The sequence below is a fragment of the Platichthys flesus genome, chromosome 19 (genome assembly GCF_949316205.1).
Source record: "Platichthys flesus chromosome 19, fPlaFle2.1, whole genome shotgun sequence".
In the NCBI taxonomy this organism is placed as follows: domain Eukaryota; kingdom Metazoa; phylum Chordata; class Actinopteri; order Pleuronectiformes; family Pleuronectidae; genus Platichthys; species Platichthys flesus.
Genome location: NC_084963.1, coordinates 20044166 through 20068037, shown reverse-complemented (window position 1 = coordinate 20068037; position 23872 = coordinate 20044166). Strand labels below are relative to the sequence as shown.

Genomic DNA, 23872 nt, shown 5'->3' with positions numbered 1-23872 from the left:
TATAAACTTAAGAGAACACACTTTTGTAAATTGAAAATAAATAAATTTAGGAAAATGTGTTTTTTAATGATACAATGAAAAAAACACACAAATATGGGTTTTCTTCCATAGCTCTTTTCAAACAGCAGGTCGATAGCGAACAAGGCAGCCTGTCGAAGAAAAAATTTACCGTTAGACCAATCTGTCCCTGGACAAGAATAGCATCAGGTCACATAATCTTCTAACAGCATCGCAAAGCTGCATTTAGAATGTGTCCATTGGAATTATTCTTTTAATAAAAGGGGTATCTCACATTTCACACCCAAACAGTTGTGATCAAAAGATATAAGCATAAACTCTCTAATATAGCGAAATAGACTATATTATATTATACTTCAAATAAAAATCAGATTTTTTTGCAATGTAATCATTAGAAAATGTAACTGAAAGAATCAATACCACATAACTGTGGTCCCAATATTGTGGAGTTTATCCCCCTGTAAATGCTTTGCAATATCTTGGATTATAATAGCGATGTGATTATAATTATTAACCAACATTTAAAAAGGTGCAAGGACAATTGTGTCAAAATAGATTAATTGAATTAATCAATATATTGACATAAATTAAATGGGTTTACCTTTGCATTGGCAGTGTCGAAGACAGTTTCAACGAGAATGATGTCTGCTCCTCCGTCTAGTAAACCTCTGACCTGCTTTGTGTAGGCTTCTACTAACCCATCAAATGCTGAAGAACAAACACACACACACACACAAATTACTGATACACCCTTAGCACATTTTCTCAGTTGACAAATACCTAAATAAAAGCATTCTCATGGGATTTGTCAGTTGTGCTAGAGGTCCTAGAGGCTAGCGGATTTGCCGAAGCTTATTGTTGCAATATTTTGTCAAGCTTTTATCCTCCTATTTTTTGCATTAGAGAAGCAGGGGAAGTTATGTTCCATGTATCTTGGGACATCGCTCTGGCTTCCAACAACAGAGGCCCGTGAGCACATTCGATAAGGGGCATGGCGATTTCATCCCCATTGATTAAGGGTGTTAACATGGGTGAAATCTTTGCAGCAGCTAGTTTGTTGTCAGCGCACGTGTTTATTAAGATTCAATATTTTTTATTGTCAAATGCACAACAGTTACAATTAAATAGTCGCTGGCAATGAAATGCTTGAGTTACAGGCTCTCTTCTAGCAATACTCAAGTAATTACAACCCAAAAAATTAATAAATAGAAATAGTATAAAATAGAATATTAGGTTTTACCATTTGGACATGGTGTTACATATAATGAGACTATAATACAATAGATTAGAGGTTTGACCCTAGTTGGGGGCTGCTATGTGCCTGAAAACATGTCCCTTCTTTATGTGACACACAGGGAACAATGTAATGAATACTTCTGTTCCCTGAGGGAGAGGAGTCGTCTTTCTGCATCCCAAGATCTTAAGAAAACGTAATCATCTTACTGACGTTCCTGAAGTCTGGTCTCTCCACAGACGGTGATACAGACAGGGTTTTATTTGTGGGACCCACCGCACCGGCCACATAGCGTTTGGAACCTGATAACACAAGCAGATTACGGTTGATGTTGCGCATCTGAGAAATTGCCCAAGAGTGATAAAGATTCAGTTTACCAGTTTGTTTGGTGAAATCGTCAACAGCCCTCCTCGCCAGCTCGGCTGACATCCTGTTGAGATGATAGGCCTGCACCACAATCGCACAACATACATTACATTATAAAGCGATAAAGGAGCCTGTGACAAACTGGTAATTCAATCACACATGTAACTTATACTCTACTTTATGCCCCTGTATTCATAAACAGCGTATAAACAGGTAGTACTTTGTGAATGTGAAGTATTTGTCCAAAGGTGTAACTATGCTATGAAGGCATGCTACAACTGTATTGTGTTACACTTTCATTGTCATTTATTTTATTTTAGTACGCGCCAACTCAAACAGACTAACTTTGCTACCCATCCTGCTCACTAATGCAAGTGCCACAGACAATAAAAAAAACGCTGTTTGTCTTCTGAGGTATACTTAAAGGAACGCTGGGTATTTGTCTTTACAGAAACATGGTTTGATGGTAACATCTCAGACACCACCACTTACCCAGCTAACATGCCAGAGCCTTGGTAAAAGGGGGGGGAGGGGGTAGTCATTATAACAACCAATATGAAGTTCAGAACACAACTTAAAACTCTGTAAACAGAACTTTCCAAAACTGTTCCTGGTCTCTCTTACCCCCGCTTTATCTTTGATCCACCATTTCTCTGCTCTCAACCAGTTGAGGCAGTTTCTATCATCTCCAACTGGTCAGACCATTCTCCTCTGAGCTACCTCATCAACAACCAATCAAAGTCACATTTGTCTTATCATTATCATTCTGATACTTGATGTGAACTTTCACTCAAGATTCTGATGTATATCTGCAGGAGTCTTTACACTGCACTGCTGCAGCATGATTGGCGAATGGGATATTGCAGTGCTCCATGAATTAGTATGTTTACAGGTGTTAAAAAAGTCCTTAGGGCTCTGTGTGACCATATGTATGATATGAAACTAGATATTACATTAATCCTTTCCAAATTCAACCCAGTTGTGAGAACAGAAAAACATTAAAATGGTTTAAAGTTTTTTTCCTGGTGAATGATAAAGATGTAGTGTTTATGGAGATAAACTGTCTGCTGAATGCTGGGAGGATCAAGGACACAGAATTAGGTGAAGAGCAGCCAGCTGTTTGTAGTAACGGGAGCAGGTCTCATTTTCAGAAGCGATTCATTAGTGGTCAATAAGTTAACACCACAGTCTGTGTACTTGACATTTATTTGTACTGCGGTCATCTATGCAGGTCAAGCATCAGAGGTAAACATCATACCATGTGTTCCAGTCCATAGTCTGCCTGAGCGATGGAAGTGCGGCTGAATGTGTTAGTCTCTATGATATCCGCACCAGCATTCAGGTATTCCTTTACACACAGAAGAGAGCACAGGTCACATAACTAAAAAACTCACACATTCAAAGACAATCCTATTTAAACAAAGGCACTGACTATGTTTACATGGACACCAATATTCCGATATTAATAAAGTCTGTAGTCTGAAAAAGAGACTGCCACGTAAACAGCCATTTCTGATTACCGTCTGTCAAATTTGGGATTAGTAATAACTGAATCAAGTCATGTGGCGTATATGACCTTAGTCACATTTATGTAGACATGCAAGTCTTAATCAATTTTTTAATGTCCTATTGGGGTTTTCACAGCATTTTGTGAGAGTCATACATCAGTGACCAACTTCTTTAAAATTCACGCCCTGGGTGTAAACAAGACAGTTGTAGCTTTTGCTAAATTAGACAGAAAACATCCAAAATGTAGCATTGAGAAATCGTTTCCTATTATAGCATCATTGTAGCATCGTTTTAACCTGTTTCAGGATAAGGGTATAAAACACCATAATAAAACAAAATGTCTACGTTCAATGGTAATATTGGCGTCCATGTAAACATAGTCAATGTAACTCACGAGGATCCACAGACCTAACATTGGACAGTTAATGCTGTGGATAATTATTTCTGTAGTTCACAGCGTGGTCTCTAACCAGAGGTTTCTGTGTACTGCTTTTAAGCAACACAAAAAGATTCCTTTCACTTCAGTTCTTGGCACATTAAAGGGAAATTAGCTGCATGGCTGGCACCAATGAAGCTGAGGGAGAAGATGTAGTTTGGTCGAGCAGAGCTATAGCTTTTTCTCCTTGACTGAGTACCTTGTAGCCTGACGTTGTCAGACTCACAATTCTAGTCAGAATGTGAGTCTGAGACCGCTCCATTGGGCTATGATTATGGGGCGTGTTTCAACTTACCAGGAAATAAAATTCCTCTTCGCTCAATTGGATAGACCTACAACCAATCAGAGCAACGTAGTATGTGACGTATGTTAAGCAACGCATTGTGAGTTATTTACTAATAGCCTGAAACATGCTTCTGCGACTGCGTCTGCGTCTTTTCACGCCGCTGTGGCGCAAGACTCGTTTTCATTCATGCTTCCCCAACCGTTGCGCGTCTTACAAAGCAATTCCGCGCCAGAACACTAGGCGGAGTAATGCTTTTTGTCGAAGACGACCTTAGAGACGCCTTCTTTCTTCTTCGTCGATTGTTTATTTACATAGCCACTGCGGCTCCTCGTAGCCTTTTTCTGGCGGACAAATCCGCCAGTCAGTGACAGGTTTTACAAGTGATCATACCATCGGATATCTTCTGCCAAGTGCTCTTCTATTTGGTCCATATTCGTTCTTCTAAATCTTCCGTGATTTCTGCCGGTATTATGGGGCATGAAACCGGAAATGCAGCTCCAGAAGGGATGTAGAGCAGACCAATCACAGCCTTGCGGGCTGAGTGAGCTTGCGGAGCTTTGCCGTAAATTTTAGAAAAGGGGGTCGACACCCGTCAGCACGTAAGGAGGGATACATAAGCACGTAAGGGACCCGGAAGGGCTCTTGCGCTTACGGGCCCGTGAAAACGCAGAAGCATGTTTCAGGCTTAAAGCCTGAAACATGCTTCTGCGTCCGGGTTCACACCGGACGCTGAAGCGATGCCGAAGCGACCCTTCAGCGCAGCGTCAAGCCTTAAATAACAGCTGGCTCCCATCCACTCCCATGTTAAAACTTTGTGCTGGTCACACCGGAGGCTGAAACGCCGCCCTGCGCCAAGGCTGCCTCGTGCCGTGCAGCGATCGTTTCGGCGTCGAGTCTATTTTTTGCGCTTGACTCGAGTGTATCGCACCAGGAAACACACTGATAAACGATCTTAAACTATATTGATGACATATTTTATATGATATAAATGATCAAATATGCATCCCATACTTTGAAGTCCCCTTCTGTTGTCCTGGAGTTTTAATTTGACCAATGACGTTATTAAATGTCCCCCTCTGCCCATCCACTACAGCCACACAAGCAGTGATACAGATACAAAGAGAGAGAGGGGGGGGGGACTACGTATTCTCCACATAGGCTTGAGTGGAGAATACGTAATTTACCCTCGACACCCGACATTTAACAGAGCAAACAGCGAGGTTCTTCAACATGGATGACATTAAATTAATAATTGAAGTGGAGAAGTACAGTGATTTGTATGATCCTCGGAACATGTTGTATAAAGACAACACCAAATGTTGGGACGCTGTTGCTTAATGTTGGAGCAACAAGTATGCTTTTAATCTACTGGATCAACGGGTGATATTATTAGCGCTGCCCGGCGGTTCAGCGTCGCTTCAGCGTCCGGTGTGAACAGCCGAGGCTCGGCGCTTGGGCGTCGCCTCCGCGTTCTAGGTTCCTCTTTCAAAATTAATGCGCTGTCGATGTCTTCTAAAACAGACTCAATGGCAGCATCTACACATCTCAGCTCTCCAGCGGCAGGCATGTTTGTTGAAAACGAATTCAACCCAAGGGCACTTTGATGACGTGGTTGATTACGTTACCGTTGATCATCTGTCCATCATCGTATAAAGCCCGCCCTGACAATCTGATTGGTCCGGATGGTCCGGATGATTTCGAACCGGTTATAATTTCTCCCCAATGGAGCGACTCCAGACCGAACTTCCCGACCTCAAATGTTGTGGGCGGGGCTAAATTCGTCTGGCATCCAGGCTAAGTACCTTGTGTATTTTGTAAATTATATCGGGCTGTGTGATGCTGAGAAGGTCGTTGTTGCCCTTCAGTGGGAGCGGTTGCTCTTTTAATTCGTCCCCTCTGAAATCTTCCTCTTCAAGTTGATGCTGCTGGATCATGGTTCCCATCCCGCCATCCAGGACCATAATCCTTTGCTGCTCGTAGTTCGGATTCTAATTGACATTTGGATCCTAGAGAGAAAATAGAGACTTTCACTAACGGGGAAAAGAAACCTTCAAATACATCAAGTGTGAGACAAACTTTCAACAACAAAAATATCCCCATCCACCACTTCCAAAATGAAATCACTCAATCGGTTGTCTTAAATAGTGTCAATCAAGGCTGAAAAAATATAACAATCTGGCTGTCCCATAGACTTGTATTGATTGACTGAACTAATCCCATTCAGGCGTGGATTTCAAGATATAACACAGTGAAAGTGTAAATCAAACATGAAGAACTCAACTCAACGTGATATATTCATTCTATAAATGAAAAGTACAGGAGGGGATGATTCATTACGGTATATATAGCCAAGTCAAACAATGCTAACTTTTATATAGTGTAATAACATCATTTCATAATTATAATCTCATATGACTGGTTAATATAAATATGAAGCAACTTTTGCAACAATTAAGTAAACCGTATTAGTTGCAAAGGTTAATGCATTATTAGACTATGACATCATTTTCTGACCTCACAGGGATGTCATGATGAAATCGTTCCTGCCATACAATCAAAAGAAAAGATTCTAGGATCTATATAAACTTTATGTCGTCTCTATAGCCCTATAGGAATCTGAGAACCTGGAAAATGTCTGTGCTATTTATTCACTTCATAACATCACTTATGATGGAGAACATTTTTCTGACCAACATTTGTTACGGTTTGAGGGAGGAGATGGACCCAGGATGCAAAGGTTATAAAAAAAGGGGATTTAATATACAAAAACGTCTTTAACAAGACAAAAACAAAACAAGAACACTAACAAAAGTAACACTGGCGCCAAGGCGCACTGAGAACAAGGAATGAGGAAGCAGAAGGAGCTGGTTGAAACCGCAGGAACAAACAAACCATCTCTCTCGACGTGTGGAGAAAACAACGAGTACAACCCGACACCAGACAAAGGGAAACAGAGGCTTAAATACAGAGCAGGAAGGCCGGGGCAATTACACCAGGTGAAACACATGAGGATTGGAGAGCACAATCAAAGACAGGAAGTGAGACACCGAGAAGCTGAAACAAGACAGTGAGAGCAAGTCTACAAAATAAAACAGGAAATAGAAAACACACAGACTGAAATTAACAAACTAAAATGACAGGACACCACAGTACCCCCCCCCCCCCCCCCTCAAGGACCGGATTCCAGACGGTCCATAACCGAGACGGGTGGGAGGAGGGGGGAACCGGAGGAGGGAATCCGGGAGGTGCCCAGGGTCTCAGGCCGACGGCTCCGTGGCCGCTTGGCACGGAGCCGTCCGTGCCAAGCGGCCACAATGTCTCAGGTGGAAGACCCTGAGGCCGGATAGGAACGAAGCACGGGGGCTCCTCAGGAGGACGGCCCGGAGGCCGGTCAGGGACAAAGTACATAGTCTCAACCCGACGGCTCCGTGGCCGCTTCGGGGCTGAGCGCAGAGGCTCGGGAGGACGGCGCCGTGGCCGCTCAAGGGCAGAGTTCTGAGGCTCGTGGGGGCAGCGCCGTGGCTGCTCAGGGACAGAGTTCAAGGACTCTGCTGGATGACGGTCAGGAGCCAAGCACGGGAGCTCCTCAGGAGGGCGGCGCCACGGCCGCTCCGGGACAGAGTTCTGAGGCTCCGCTGGACGACCTGGAAGCCGGTCAGGAGCCAAGCACGGGAGCTCCCCAGGAGGGCGGCGCCTTGGCCGCTCCGGGACAGAGTTCTGAGGCTCAGGAGGGCGGTCCGGAGCCCAGCACGGGGGCTCCACGGGCAGGTGGACCGAAGACCAGTCAGGGGCATAGGGCAAGAGCTCCGACCTCAACCCTGGACGTGGGGCAAGAACTGGAGCTGGCACCGCGAGGATCTCCGACTCCGAAACACAGAGGACGTCAGCCGAGAGCCTCCGGCGCGGTGCTGGCACGGGAGCAGGGACCGGAGCTGGGTGCGGAGCTGGGTGCAGAGCTGGCACCGCGAGGATCTCCGACGCCGAAACACAGAGGACGTCAGCCGAGAGCCTCCGGCGCGGAGGAGGCACGGGAGCAGGGACCGGAGCTGGGTGCAGAGCTGGCACCGCGAGGATCTCCAACGCCGAAACACAGAGGACGTCAGCCAAGAGCCTCCGGCGCGGAGCAGGCACCGGAGCTGGGTGCAGAGCTGGCACCGCGAGGATCTCCAACGCCGAAACACAGAGGACGTCAGCCGAGAGCCTCCGGCGCGGAGCAGGCACAGGAGCTGGGTGCGGAGCTGGCACCGCGAGGATCTCCGACGCCGAAACACAGAGGACGTCAGCCGAGAGCCTCCGGCGCGGTGCTGGCACGGGAGCAGGGACTGGAGCTGGGTGCGGAGCTGGGTGCAGAGCTGGCACCGCGAGGATCTCCGACGCCGAAACACAGAGGACGTCAGCCGAGAGCCTCCGGCGCGGAGGAGGCACGGGAGCAGGGACCGGAGCTGGGTGCAGAGCTGGCACCGCGAGGATCTCCGACGCCGAAACACAGAGGACGTCAGCCGAGAGCCTCCGGCGCGGAGCAGGCACCGGAGCTGGGTGCAGAGCTGGCACCGCGAGGATCTCCGACGCCGAAACACAGAGGACGTCAGCCGAGAGCCTCCGGCGCGGAGCAGGCACAGGAGCTGGGTGCGGAGCTGGCACCGCGAGGATCTCCGACGCCGAAAAACAGAGGACGTCAGCCGAGAGCCTCCGGCGCGGAGCAGGCACTGGAGCAGGGACCGGAGCTGGGTGCAGAGCTGGCACCGCGAGGATCTCCGACGCCGAAACACAGAGGACGTCAGCCGAGAGCCTCCGGCGCGGAGCAGGCACTGGAGCTGGGTGCGGAGCTGGCACCGCGAGGATCTCCGACGCCGAAACACAGAGGACGTCAGCCGAGAGCCTCCGGCATGGAGCAGGCACAGGAGCTGGGTGCGGAGCTGGCACCGCGAGGATCTCCGATGCCGAAACACAGAGGACGTCAGCCGAGAGCCTCCGGCGCGGAGCAGGCACGGGAGCAGGGACTGGAGCCGATGCTGGAGCAGACGCCGCTGTGAGGACCAGTGACGTCGAAGAACGAGAGACATCAGCTGGGAGCCTCCGGCATGGAGCTGGGACCGGAGCAGGTGCTGGAGCAGACGCCGCTGTGAGGACCACTGACGTCGGTGAACGAGAGACATCAGCTGGGAGCCTCCGGCACGGAGCAGGGACTGGAGCCGGTGCTGCAGCAGACGCCGCTGTGAGGACCACTGACGTCGGTGAGCGAGAGACATCAGCTGGGAACCTCCGACGTGGAGCTGGGACCCGAGCAGGTGCTGGAGCAGGCGCCGCTGTGAGGACCACTGAAGTCGGAGAACGAGTGACATCAGCTGCGAGCCTTCGGCGCGGAGCAGGGGACTGCGACCCAGTCGGGACTGGAGGTGGCTGGTCCCTGTGGGCATGCTGCTTGAGGGATTGGCTTCTGCTGTGGGTCCCCCCTCTCTCACGTCCGCAACCCGCCAGAGGAAACCCCTTGAGGTTGCGGGGTCCCCAAAAAACCCCGTCGCTTCCAGCGTAAAGGACTACGGCTGGGGCTGGAGGGTGGTGCCTGCGAGCTGGCTTTAAAGATGCAGGGGCACTGATCCGACCTCTGCCACCAACCGCAGACCTCTGCTGCAGGCTGCGGGGTCCACCAAAAGCCAGGCGAGTTCCATAAAACGGGTTAGCGGATGGGACAGCATGGCTGCGCAGCTTCCTCAATCTCTCCTGCACCTCCGGGAGGTATGGCACGGTGTGGCTCACCCACGGCCGATCCTTCAGCCAGGCCTCCACCACCAAGATCTCCCTCAGGGTCTCCGCAGGGTCTGGGGATCCTTCCTCCAGCTCGTACACCAGAAACTCAAAATAATAAACTTTTTCAAAAAATAAATTAACCTCTGCTGGGTCCATGGTTTGGTCGGGTTGTTCTGTTACGGTTTGAGGGAGGAGATGGACCCAGGATGCAAAGGTTATAACAAAAAGGGGATTTAATATACAAAAACGTTTTTAACAAGACAAAAACAAAACAAGAACACTAACAAAAGTAACACTGGCGCCAAGGCACACTGAGAACAAGGAATGAGGAAGCAGAAGGAGCTGGTCGAAACCGCAGGAACAAACAAACCATCTCTCTCGACGTGTGGAGAAAACAACGAGTACAACCCGACACCAGACAAAGGGAAACAGAGGCTTAAATACAGAGCAGGAAGGCCGGGGCAATTACACCAGGTGAAACACATGAGGATTGGAGAGCACAATCAAAGACAGGAAGTGAGACACCGAGAAGCTGAAACAAGACAGTGAGAGCAAGGCTACAAAATAAAACAGGAAATAGAAAACACACAGACTGAAATTAACAAACTAAAATGACAGGACACCACAAACATTATCCTTAAGATCCTCCTTTTAACTGGAAATATCTGCCCAGGAAATAAACCCACAAAGTTTGGTAAACATCAATATATACATTGTCCTAGCTTCAACTACGAATGTTATAAATTGGATGGTTTTTTTTCTAGGCAACTTTTTAAATGATTGTGTATGATAATTACAGTTGATGACTAATAAAGTGAAAAAAGGTACCAGGTGTCTTACCAGTCTTACCAGTTTGTGAAGTCTACAGAATAGGCTACAGTGTAATAAGGCTAAAGTGTCCGGAGGAGGATAAACACCTCTCATAATCAACTGGACGGAGTTGCGGTGACTGGGAAGGTCCCAGCATCTGAGTCGCTTTACTTTCATGGGCTTCAGATCCACAGTGAACCCTAACAGCCTATGGATGAGGACACCACACACACACACGTTTCGCCAGAGGTGCAGTGTGAAACATGACACTGACAGAAGCATGCAGTATGTACACAAACAATGCTGTTACATGTAGGGGAGAGCGGGGTAATGTGGGACATTTTTTACATTTTCTCCCCTCTAGACGAGCTAAACTGATATATCAGTAAAATGTACACATTTCCCATTAATTCAGGATGTTCTCTAACAATGGAAATGATCAGAACGTCTTCAGGACAAAGGGCAGTGAAAATATGATTGTTTTAAAAAAAGTGGTCTTGTGTCCCGGTTTACCCCAGCTACGGGGTAAAGTGGTCCACTTACTTTTTCCACTTTAAAACTACCATAACAACACATGTTGTAATAGTTAAAATCCCGACAGCTAGATTGACAACCACTTATATCGGCCTAGTAACAGAATCATAGGGATTGGTCAATTAAGCACATTTTTGATTATTATGATTCATGTGATCTCTTTCACACCCTAGCTTACCTGCACATCGTTTCTCTGTCTAATTGGCAGGAACAGGGATATTGTTTTTCTCTGCGTATTCAAATGCCAGTTCACGGCACTTAACTGGAGCAAGACGATGGAACTGGTCAGCTAGTTGTTTCAAGTGTTTGGCAAGCTCCTCCTCCATCTCATCTGTGAATATTCTCTTTACCTCAGCTACTGCACCCCAGGCTACCGATTTTACTTTCCCTTTCTCTTTTTTCTTTATGAATCTTTTGAGGGTTGTCTTATCAATATTTCTATCCCTTCCAGCTTTTCTTAAGGACTTCTTTCCTTGCATGACCTCAGCGGCTGCACTCTCCATCTCTGCAAAGGGGTGTTTGGCCACAGGTTGTCTTCCTGGTGTATAACTTCTTGGCATGATGGCTTTTCTACAATGTTTATGACATTAGAAATAAAACATATATAATGTAATATAACACTAAAATATATTTAAGACTAAACTTAACTTGTGTTTCATGGTGGGGTAAAGTGAGACACTGTCCCACTTTACCCCACAGCATTTGTCCCACTTTACCCCGAAGCCACAATTTTAGAAAAACAACATCTCATCAATTCAGGCTAATCTTCAGCTGGCATCAATCAGTTTTATATGTTGGAAGTTCACCAACATGTATGATATAAGTTTTTCTACCTGAATCAATTTGTTTTGACACAACAGTTGATTAAGTTCAAAGCAAGAAAATTTACTTTAACATGCAAAAAACAAATTTTTCTGAAAAAACATACTTTCCACAGCACCTGCACCAACTTCTCCTTCATGGCAAGGGGGGAATGGGAGGGGCTTTTAAACATAATAGTCACATGATCACAAATGTGTTCCGTTGCCTAGATACAGGGGGTGTTTCACATCACCCGATGTCCCACATTACCCCGCTCTCCCCTATCTGCTGCACCTTCCTGCTCTGTTATCAATATAGCGTCCGTTTTCCTATAAAAGGCCGCTAAGAGGCTTAAGTGGGCTCCAGGCTGCTACGCGTCGTACAATGAATCAAAGTCCGTTGATGAATATAGTTTGAGAATTTTATTGCTGTAGACCGAATGACAATTGATGAATGCAAACATGGTTGTTTGACGATGACGACGACGACGCCGCCGCCGCCGCCGCCGACGGTAAACAGAAAATATAATCAGGTGCGCCACTAACCCCCTTTCTCCCCCTCCACTGATCTGACTGCCCCGGTATATAGATTAAGCCACACCCATGTGTCAATCAAACGGAAGTGACATGATCCAAAACAGTGTGACTAACCTTTCAAAATAAACAATAAACAAACAGACCAAATATGCATTTTGGCCCCTACAATTCCGGCCCCTAATTATTATGTTTCAAATAATAATTACAAATCTGACATAACAATCAACATAGTATGTAAATATATTTTCTTTCTTCATTATTTGTAATCCGATATACGTTGTCCAAGGAAAGAGTGATTAATCAAAGTCAAGTGTTCAGGAACAAAGTCAAGGGGTCAAAAGTCAGTTTGCGTCAGTCAATGATCCGCTGCCTCCAGTAGTAGGCAGACTTTGGTGATGGGCCTGGTCAGAAATCCGGTCTTTGACTTGATCCGAAGCTGACGTACAAGTCCCTTTTTGTCCATAATGGTCTCCACAATCCTTCCAGTCAACCAGGAGTTGCGAGGCGCTGAATCATCCACAATGATGACGATGTCTCCTGGTGTGAAGTTGCGTCTTATGTTGGACCATTTCTGTCGTTCCTGCGGCGAGCATATAGGTCTTCCTTCTGAAACTGTCCTGGTGGCAGGGATGGCGTGCTTTTGAGAAGCAGAAGGTGATTTGGTGTGAGTGCTTCAAGGTCGTTGGGATCTGTAGAAGCCTTTGTGATTGGACGACTGTTGAGAATAGCTTCGGCTTCACATAAGACTGTGTGGAGTCCCTCCTCATCCAGACTTTGCACATTTAGTGTTGAGTTGAGAACCTTCCGCACTGATCTGATTAATCTTTCCCACACACCTCCATGGTGTGAGCCAGCAGGGGGATTGAATATCCAGTTTATTCCCTTTTGAAGCAGTATGTCATGGATCTGACCTTGATTCCATCCTTCAATAGCTTCCTTCAACTCGCGCTGTGCTCCCACAAAATTGGTTCCATTGTCTGATCGTATTTCCTTTACTTGGCCTCGTCTGGCTATGAAGCGCCGAAGGGCATGGATGAAAGAGTCTGTGTCAAGCGATGAGGCCATTTCAAGGTGAATTGCTCTTGTAGCCAAACAGGTGAAAATAACACCATATCGCTTCACGACACTTCTGCCACGCTTCACTCCAAAGGGTCCAAAGTAATCGACTCCAACGTTTGTGAATGGTGGTTCATCTGGAGAGACTCTATCCAGGGGTAGATCAGCCATCTGCTGTTGTCCAGGAATAGCATTTATACGCCGACAGACAACACATTTAGACAGGATTTTCCTGATCAATACTGTGGCGCCAGGAATCCAATATTTCTGACGCAGTCTAGATAGCATATGGTTGCGACCACCATGTCCCACCTCCCCATGAATATGTCGTAAAAGGAGGTCAGCAATGTGAAAGTCTTTGGCCAGAATGACAGGATGTTTCATTTCTTCTGGCATTGCTGCTCTGCTTAGGCGACCACCAACTCTTAACACGTCTTTGTCCAGAATGGGGTTGAGTTTATGAATGTGGCTTGTCCTTTTAACATTCATTCCCTTTTTCAGATTTGAGATTTCATCTCCAAATCTCTTCTTTTGGCAGAAGCGGATTATCTCCATCTCTGCACTCTCCAATTCGCCGATTGTGAGACGGATTTCCTGAGTGTCAAGATTTCCTTGCAAAGAGAGAACACCGCTTGCTGTTTTCCTCTTCCTGATCCGTTGCAGAAGCACTCCTTTGATTCTGAGCAACCATGCTACTGCCCTTTTCAACTGATTCCAGGATGAGAAGTAATGGATGAAGTTGGTTGTTGGATCCACTGCCTCAGGTCTTATTTGAGCAGCATTTACGGTTATGCTCTTGACTTCAGAGTCCTTCGGTGAAATTGCATCCAATCCATCAGGGTTCTGAGGCCACTCTTCCTGAGGACCATGAAGAAACGGAGGTCCGTACACCCACATTTTCTTCTTTAGGAAAGCTTTGACTTTCAGACCTCTGGAAGCCATGTCTGCTGGATTGTCATTTGTGTTGACGTACCTCCACTGATGTTCATCTGAGGCTTTGGCAATTTCAGTCACTCTGTTAGCCACGAATGTTCGAAATCGTGTGGTCCTGTTCTTTATGTACTTAAGCACAGAGGTGCTATCAGTCCAAAATGTAGATTCTGCTAGTTCCATCTGCAGCTCTTTCCTCAATATTGTGTCCATTCCGCTCGCCATGGTAGCAGCAGTCAACTCCATGCGAGGGATAGTGACTGGCTTCAAAGGAGCCACTCTGGCCTTTCCCATCACAAATGCACAATGCGTTTGGCCATGGTTGTTATGCATTAACAAATAACACACAGTTCCATAACCATCCTGACATGCATCAGCAAAATGGTGTAGCTGGGCAGATGTTACCGCTCCGAAGTTTGTAGGTTTGAAGCATCTGTTGACTTTGAAGTCTTCCAGGTTATGGAGTTCCTGAATCCAGCTCATCCATTCTTTCACAATAGAGTCTGGTATCACATCATCCCAACCAGTCTTTTCCTGACACAATTCCTGTAGGATCCTTTTTGCAGTCAGGACTACTGGTGCCAACATTCCAAGGGGATCATATACAGAACTGACAGTCGACAAAATCCCCCGTCTTGTGAGTGGTCTGTCTTTGAGGATGATTTTGAACTTGAAGACGTCAGACTGAACACACCATTGTACACCTAACATCCTCTCAACAGGTAGTTTGTCATGGTCCAAATCCAGATCCTTCATTTCTTTTGCTCTTTCCGTTTCAGGTATGGCAGCCAATACATGACGACTATTGCTTATCCACTTGGTGAGTACAAAGCCTCCCTTGAAGCAAATGGCTCTTAACTCGTGATAAAGAGCTATTGCGTCCTCTTCTGAAGCTGCTGAAGCGAGGCAGTCATCCACATAAAAGTTGTTCAAGATGGTGTTGATAGCTTGTGGGCTGAACTGGCCAGTGTTGTCTTCAGCACATTTTCTCAGGGCAAAATTTGCACAACTTGGAGATGATGTTGCTCCAAATAAATGCACCGTCATTCTGTATTCCACCATGTTCTGACTGTAATCTCCATCAGGCCACCAGACGAACCGTAGCAGGTCCCGATCTTCATTTGGTACTTGTACTTGGAGGAACATTGCTTCGATATCCGCAGCGATGACAACAGGTTCTTTACGGAATCTAGCTATGACTCCAATCGAGGTGCTGGTGAGGTCTGGTCCCTGTAAGAGCTGAGAGTTCAGTGAAACTCCCTGATATGTTGCTCCACAGTCGAACACCACTCTAAGTTTTTTCTTTTGTGGATGCAAAACTCCATGGTGTGGTAGATACCATTTTCTGCCATCCCTACGTTCCAAGATTCCTTCTGGTACTTCCTCTGCATAGCCCTTGGATATCATGTCAGACATGAAGTTGGTGTACTCCAAGTGATAGCATGGATCTCTCTGGAAACGCCCTTTTAAGTTTAGTGTCCTCTGTTCAGCGCAGTTCTTATTGTCAGGCAAGCAGATTTCCCTGTCCTTCAATGGTAAACCAAAGCAGTAATGTCCATTAACTAGCTTTGCAGATGTTGATACCAAATCCAAGAACTGCTGATCTTCTTTTGAAGGTTCTTGGTCATCTTTGACACACTCAGGAAAGTCAATCTTGAACTGCTGCTCCCATTGCTCATCAAGTGTAACAACTGATATCCTGTTAACACTGATTTCTGACTGCTCCTGAGCATAATCACTTTTTCCTCCCAGAGGTCCGTTAACTGTCCAGCCGAGCATTGTTTTGACGGCATATGGTCCATCTCCCACACTCCTGATGACTTGAAGTGGTTCCAGAGCCTTTGGTACATCGGCGCCAATCAGCAACTCAATCTCACAGTCAAGTTCAGGTACGTGAATATTCTTTAAATGATGCCACTGATTGATGTCATTTTGATGTGGGATGTTCCCTTTGTGCACAGGCATAGTCTTCTGAGTGTACACACATGGGAGATCACAGAAATCAGTGCCATGAAGTCCTGTAACCTCTAGGCCTGAAACAATGCTGGTTTCAACGACCTTCCTTTGACCCATTGTTCTCAGAAGAATATTTGATTTTCTTCCCTGGAGATTGAGCTTATTCATTAGCCCCAATGTGCAAAATGACGCAGTGCTTCCCGGGTCAAGGAACGCATATGTATGCACTGTTGTATTCCCCTTCTTGGCCTTTACTTTCACAGGCACTATGGAGAGTTTGCAATTGTCTTCACCGGCCCCAGTAAGACCACTTGTCTGTACCGAGGCTATGGCTCTGATGTCAGCTTCTTCCTTTGTTTGAGCTTGATGTTTGTCCATTTCAAATCTTCTTTGGTGGATATGCAGCATCTGAGGATGCTTCAAATTGCATATGTTGCAGCTGAGTCGCTTCCTGCAGTCCTTGCTCATGTGTCCTTTCTGCAGACAACCAAAGCAGGCTCCATTTTCTTTAAGGAAAGCGATTTTCTCATGATGTGCTTTCTTTTCCAATAGGAAACACACCTCCAAAGCATGTCCACCTCCACAGAACAAACACCTTTTTACAGCTGGCCAACTCTCCATTTTCCTAGGTCCATTTCCATTTTTCTCATGTGCAACTGTCACAGTGGTTGCAAATGTACTTCCTTTGATTTTTGGATGAGGTGGTTTTGACATAAAACCTCTTCCATCCTTGCTTGGTGTGGGAGTGTCTCTGATGTCTCCAAATACTGGATCAGTTGCAATCCTCACCTGTTTTTCCAGGTAATTTACCAGATCCCTGAAGGTAGCTCTTTGGTTGTACCTTTCCTGAAAATCACATGCCACAGATCTCCATTTATCCCTCAGTCGATATGGCAGCTTCTTAATTATAATTAGCAGGTTAGCAGACATGTTGAGCTCTTGCATGTTGTTGACATCTTCCATGGCATTGCAACATCCTCTTAGAAACAGAGTGTATGCTTGTAGTGTTTTTGTGTCATCTGGTTTAATTGACGACCATGAAAGAGCCTTCTCCATGTAGGCTGTAGCAATTTTATGCTCGTTGCCAAAGTGCTCCTGCAGTAAGGATTTTGCCTTCCTGAATCCTCTATCTGCGGTCATATGAAGGCAGCTCCTCACCATTTCTCTTGGTTGTGCTTCGGTATATTGTTCCAGATAATAAAGACAATCTGTGGGGTTTGGGTTCTTGCTTTCGATGTTGTGTTCAAAGGATTTTATGAATGTTTGAAATTGAAGTGGGTCACCATCAAAACGACGAATCTCCTTCTTGGGCATTAAAGAGAGAGACTGTTGTTGAACCATTAATGCAGTGATGTCATTTTGCTTTTCCATGATGTTAAGCATGTTGCTCTGTTCACCATTGCTTGGAGCAGGCAATGTTGTTGGTATTGTAACATGTGCATCCATAGTTAATGTATTTGACTGAATTGTCACTGGCACTGTGGGGAGAGATTGGGTTTGATTAATGTCTCCGTCAGCAGTGGCAATCATTTGTGTTTTCTTTTCACGTTGTTTTTTCTCCATATACGAGTTCATACCATCTGACACTCTTGATCTGTGGCTACGCACACCAGATCTACTTGAGGCTCCAAGAATCTTCATTTTTGCCATTGTAGCAGCAAGATTTCCATCCAGCTCCAGTTGCTCTTTTTTCCTCCTTAGCTCCTCCTCTTGTGCTTCTATGGCATGTTTATCTTTTAGCATTTGTTGTATTACAATAAGAGCAGCCATTTCAGCCTCAGCCTTGATGCATGCAGATGAGGTGGTGGAAAATCTTGAGCATGAAGAATGTGATTTGTGACTCCTGTTGGTAATATTTGACACACTGTCACTTGGCTTTATTTCATCCTGCATGTCAGATATTGCTTTATTCTGTTGGGAAGGAATGGCAGCTGGAACATCAGAGTGTGGTATATTTTCCTTTAATTCAACAGGTGCAACAGGTGCTCCCTCTTCAGGTGGAATGGGAGAGATGACTGATTGTGCAGCAAACACATCTTCAGTCACCTTTCTTGCTTGTTGAAAGTGTCTTTCAATCTCAGAGAGCCATGTCTTTACATCATCACTGAAGTCTGTGTTGTGTTTTATTATGCGTCCAAACCACTCCTTTTGTGTTACCTTTTCCTCTTTGGGAAGTAAAACAATCACTGACTCATGTGCTGCATTTGCATTTTCATACAGTTGTTTGAGTTCATTCAGTTTGAATTGCACTTTCTTTGCATTTTCATCATTTTTCATTTCATTTAATTTCACGTGAGAGCTCTTTCATTTTTTTCACATTAAATTGACATTGCTTTTGAAGAGTTTCCATTTTGCAAGCCAGCGCTTTGGCTGTAAGCTTGACCGTTCTCTTCTCCGTAATTTCCATTTCATTTGAGTCACTCATTATGTGAACTTTCAACGTGCACAATTCACCAAAGCACAGAGCAACACACACAATGCAATCCGCAATGACATTGATTCAGTCACAATGCGATTTTCAACACAACAGCACAGCACAGCAAACGGCGGCCACTGCTCATCACGCAGTCCTCCAATCAGCCCAAACAATTGCCGATCGCGACAAACCAAGCACGCGCAACACAAGCCCAAACAAACAGTCCCCAATGGACAAAACGGCAGCCTTTCCAAACTGTGTTCAACTTCAAACAACTACACAGAAGGATTAACAAACATACCGATTCAGATGGCTGTGATGCGCTGCTGTCACTTCCGCGTTACACCGCTGCTGCAGTCAATTATGTGTCTCTGATCCCAGGCGTCCGCAGAAGAGTCCCCTGTTGCATAGTTCGTTCCGTCCAAAACATCGAGATCCAAACGATAAGAGCAACGTTGAATCCCGTGGTGTTTTGGGATTATTTCTGTTTACTAAATATAGCGTCCGTTTTCCTATAAAAGGCCGCTTAGAGGCTTAAGTGGGCTCCAGGCTGCTACGCGTCGTACAATGAATCCAAGTCCGTTGATGAATATAGTTTGAGAATTTTATTGCTGTAGACCGAATGACAATTGATGAATGCAAACATGGTTGTTTGACGATGACGACGGTAAACAGAAAATATAATCAGGTGCGCCACTAACCCCCTTTCTCCCCCTCCGCTGATCTGACTGCCCCGGTATATAGATTAAGCCACACCCATGTGTCAATCAAACGGAAGTGACATGATCCAAAACAGTGTGACTAACCTTTCAAAATAAACAATAAACAAACAGACCAAATATGCATTTTGGCCCCTACAATCAACCTACATGTTAATCGATCCACTGTCACAACTGGTTACGCGTGCTTTAGTTATATTGGTTATAGGCGCTAGTTCCACCTCACACACACACACACTCACACACACACACACACGTGGTGTAACAAGTGGGCAGCCGGAGATTGTCTGAGTTTACATTGGACTCAGTGAGCTAGGAGGCTAACAGCTAAGTGCTAACGCCGGGAGAGAGCTGCATGTATTTACCCGCTTCGGCGGAGAACTTGTGGATGACGTTGGTCGGACCCATGTTGTGAAGAGTCAGCCTCGGAAACGGCCCTGTGCTCCGTATCGAGATCCCCGTGTAAATCCTGGGAATCAAACTTTCACCAACTCAGCTCTTATTCTCTGAGCCTCAGCTGCTTTCAGTGGCGAGTGCAGTGTTGCCAACTCCTCAGTAAGGAAAGTAGCTATTGGCTGTCCTAAAAGTCGCTAGATGTCGCTAAATGACGACATCGCCTAATTTGCATAATGTAATGGTCGCTATAGAACGTACAAAAAGTGAGAAAAGAACACCCTAAATATGTTTAGAACTTAAAATAAGCTTTCTTCTACAGAAGCATATTACATTCACTTCACAAAAAAATGATTCTGTTTTTCTTGGATAATTATCTCGGAAATCCCGAGACAAATGCCCCAAAAAATAAAAAATTCAATACGCTTCCGTATTCTTCTGTTGATTCTTTTTTTTTTTTCTTGACATTGAAATAGGCCATCACTTCTCAAAATAACTTCATGACTTCAATGCTTTATCTAGACCCACATACATAAATCGATTTTGTCCTGTATTGTTAAATGTTAGAATATCAAATTTAATCAAAAGGCTGTTATATGGCGCTCATCATTGTGCGCTGCAGGACGATGTGCGCTGCACCATGATGTGCGCCACATTATCCTGCGGCGCACTTCATCCTGCCGCGCCGCTAGATGATTTGCGCTGCAGGATGAAGTGCTCCAGGATGATGTTTGGTGATGATGATATGCGCAGCCGGCGGATGTGCGCCGATGTGCGCTTCAGGATGATGTGCAGAGCAGGATGATGTGCGCTTGGAAGGCCACGATGTCATCTTCCTTCTGTCAGGTAAGTAGTTTATTGTTTTTAAAGATCGTTACGATCTAGGTTTACAGTCTGAGTGCTGAGACAGCGGATGCAGAGTCTGTTGATACACACAATGGATGCTATTCTTCAGCTAATACGCCATTGTCAGCCACATGGTTCAGCCCACGGTAGCCTGTGCTACCTGGGAGGTGAATACATGGTTGTTGAAACCAGTTCAAGACGCTTAGCTCATCATTGAGGGACGCTACAATATAAATATAATCATGAATTTGATTTATGAATGCTTTAGATTAATAAGGAGTGTATTTCTCTACCATTACTCCACAATATCAGGTCAATTTTGTTTAATGTATAGTATGCAATATGACAATAATGTTTCCATGTTATGGAGTTGCAATTCATTTTATAAAACAATTGCTATGTTCTGTTTTTTAATCAAGGAGGATCCAAGTGAAGCGAAAGGAGTTTCATTAACGTCAATAACTTGACCGAACACTTTGTTTTGCTTGATGAAGAGCAGGAAGGGCAGCCTGGAGAGAAAGAGAAGCCGGGTTGAACTGGTTTCAACAACCATGTATTCACCTCCCAGGTAGCACAGGCTACCGTGGGCTGAACCATGTGGCTAACAATGGCGTATTAGCTGAAGAATTGCATCCATTGTGTGTATCAACGGACTCTGCATCCGCTGTCTCAGCACTCAGACTGTAAACCTAGATCGTAACGATCTTTAAAAACAATAAACTACTTACCTGACAGAAGGAAGATGACATCGTGGCCTTCCAAGCGCACCAGCTATTCGGCTCAGCATTGAGTTAAATGGACCGGATGTTTACAATCCACACGTCCGGTCCGCTCGCCCAGTCCGTCCGTGGCGCAGTCGGTCCCCCTTCGGGATGAACGGTCTCGCAGGATCCTTCACATTAGAGGTGTAATCTAGCCTCAAATATTAATATTATATAACGTGAATAGCATTCATGATCCCTGAACGACACCACGCAGGGACGGTGATTTTAACAGCACGCTGCGCCGTGCTGGCATGGAAGCGTCATAGCAACCCTCATAGCAACGATAAAAACATTTGTGATAACTATTAAAATATTTATCATAAGCACGAACTGGCTGAAGACTGTGGAAGCAAAGAGCACATTTCTTGCTAGAAATGGTGTCAGAATGTATTTTTATGCCCAAACTAAGTTACAAAATTATATTTTTATCTGAAAAAACAAGGAATATCCGCCATGTTTTCCTCTCCGCAGACGGGAGCTTGTGAGTCACGTGACGTGAGAACACGCCAATGCAAAACAATGGGCTGACAAAATGTTACCATCTCACACTCTGAGAGGCCAGATTGTGAGATGGTAACGTCGCTCCAAGTGGACCAACGTTGCCACTGAACGTTTTCTGATGAGACTGGGTTGCGGTGTAGCACGACATCAGTCCAGCCCACACTGCTGACAGTTGATTGCTTTATAAACGTGTACTATATATGTATATGAGGGTAGGGGGGGAGTTGGCCGCTTAGTTTAGACGTGTCCCAGGATAAATTAGGAAATTTCACAGTGGATAGAATAACCGCATTTTGAGAATAACTTGTTTGGCAATACACCGCCGAAACAACACATAATCTTCCTAGGATAAATAAATGTTGTAATGAAGTGACCATACATATATTTTACTAACTCAAAGATTAATTTATTTGGCAGCTTAGCGAATCAAAATCTCTTACACAGCACAGACACACCCAAGTAAGCTAAGACCGTGAGGTCTGGGGAGGAACAATATCTACCCTGTATGAGTGAGGCACCTGCCGGACACTGTCTCTTGATTTCTCAGTGAAGTGCTGACAATGTAAACAGTTTCAGAGTTAAACAAAAGGAGCATTTCTCTGCAAATGTGCACAGTGATTGCCACTATAAAAATGTAGCCTTGTTTTCAAGCTAAATTAGAACTGACCTTGATTGCATTACCAAAATGAGGAAAATACATACCTTTTTAGGAGACTGAGTAGATAAATTATAATATTAAGCTTATTCAAATGAGCCAACGATTCAAGTGAGGTCCATTTTTACCGATGTGCCGGATATCAAAAGTCAATATCTCCTAAGTGCGAAAACTTTATCAATAACAACAAGAGTGAGGAACTGTTGTACTCAAAGCTGTTCTTGTTCGCTCATTTGAACAGATCACTTCATGATTTGAATAATAATATTCCAATAGACTATTCCGGCAGCTATTTGTGACAAAAGTTACAATGTTTCCTGAAAAAACGAGTTTGTGAAGTATCAAAAAAAGGTGCATTTTAAAATTGGTAGCAAAATTCACATCAGCATTATGATGGAAACGTTGAACTAATACCAACCCAGGTAAAAACATACATAAAAGGTGTGTTCAGACCACAAAGCAATTTTGAGGAGAAACAATTCCATTGAAATTTAATGAAAGACAGAACCATTTGTGCTAGTTGGAAACAAATTAATTTAGAGAAATAAAACCATTTAGATTAAGTGAAGTTACACTTAATGACGCTAATTAAGAAAAGTATTGAGATTATAAAAAATTTGATAAAATAATATGAAGGAAAGATTTGGAATTCTTTGTTGATTCTGGGATTGCACATTAGCTAGCATTCCAGACAAACATGTTGTCTACATTTATGAATTTGTCTCAATAACATCTCTATATTTGGTTAATTGTAGTGAGAAAATGTAAATAAAGCAAGACCGAACTGCATTGAGGCTGATATACTATAAGAATGTTTAAACAACCTCCAAATAATCCAGGTTTCAAGACTTCCATTTCTGGTAAATGTCCTTGTAACTGAAACTGTTGTTAATATCAAAAAGGCAGGGTACCCATATTCACAGTCAGCCAGGGTAGTGTCTAGACCATTTGATCCATGTAGAGTAGAATGTGCAAAACATTCACCCATACTATGCTAATTATGAACTGTTCCATGTTCATTTAGCTTGTGCATGTACACACCTAAAAAGGCAGTGTGGAGTAGAACCTTACAACTGACTGATTGCCTCCATAAACGGAAGGCTAACACAGAAACATAGCTCACACTGTATGTATGTATGTGCATGTGTATGGGTGCAAAAGTGTTTGGATGTGTGCATTTTTTAATAGAGCCCTAGGCCAGATTATTATCAAACTGGCCCTTCTCCAGACCATCAAGGCCATCTGCCCAGGTGGAGGTTGGCATACTGCGGTATGGGTCCAGCAGGATACGGAAGCATCGGACAATAAGGATAAGCAGGAAAACAAAGAGGAAGATAACCAAGGCAAAAGTTGTTTTC

General features: G+C 44.9%; 1 protein-coding gene across 1 annotated transcript; it reads right to left on the bottom strand.

The window, feature by feature from the left end:
- Positions 1–115: 115 nt before the first annotated feature.
- On the bottom strand, positions 116–19418 carry LOC133974642 (methionine synthase-like). The gene is made up of 7 exons (XM_062412286.1): positions 18938–19418; positions 5652–5855; positions 2877–2966; positions 1630–1699; positions 1466–1554; positions 620–726; positions 116–149 (listed from the first exon to the last, which is right to left on the bottom strand). Exons 2-6 carry the CDS (start codon positions 5808–5810, stop codon positions 712–714), a joined length of 423 nt encoding a protein of 140 aa, XP_062268270.1. The 5' UTR covers positions 5811–5855; positions 18938–19418; the 3' UTR covers positions 116–149; positions 620–711.
- Positions 19419–23872: the final 4454 nt, after the last annotated feature.

Coding starts and splice junctions, on each gene's coding strand:
- LOC133974642 (XM_062412286.1), bottom strand. CDS start 5,810: ATGGTCCTGGATGGCGGGATGGGAACCATGATCCAGCAGCATCAACTT. Junction 2,967..5,651: donor TAATTTACAAAATACACAAG/GTACTTAGCCTG, acceptor CTGTGTGTAAAG/GAATACCTGAATGCTGGTGC. Junction 1,700..2,876: donor ACTATGGACTGGAACACATG/GTATGATGTTTA, acceptor ATTGTGGTGCAG/GCCTATCATCTCAACAGGAT.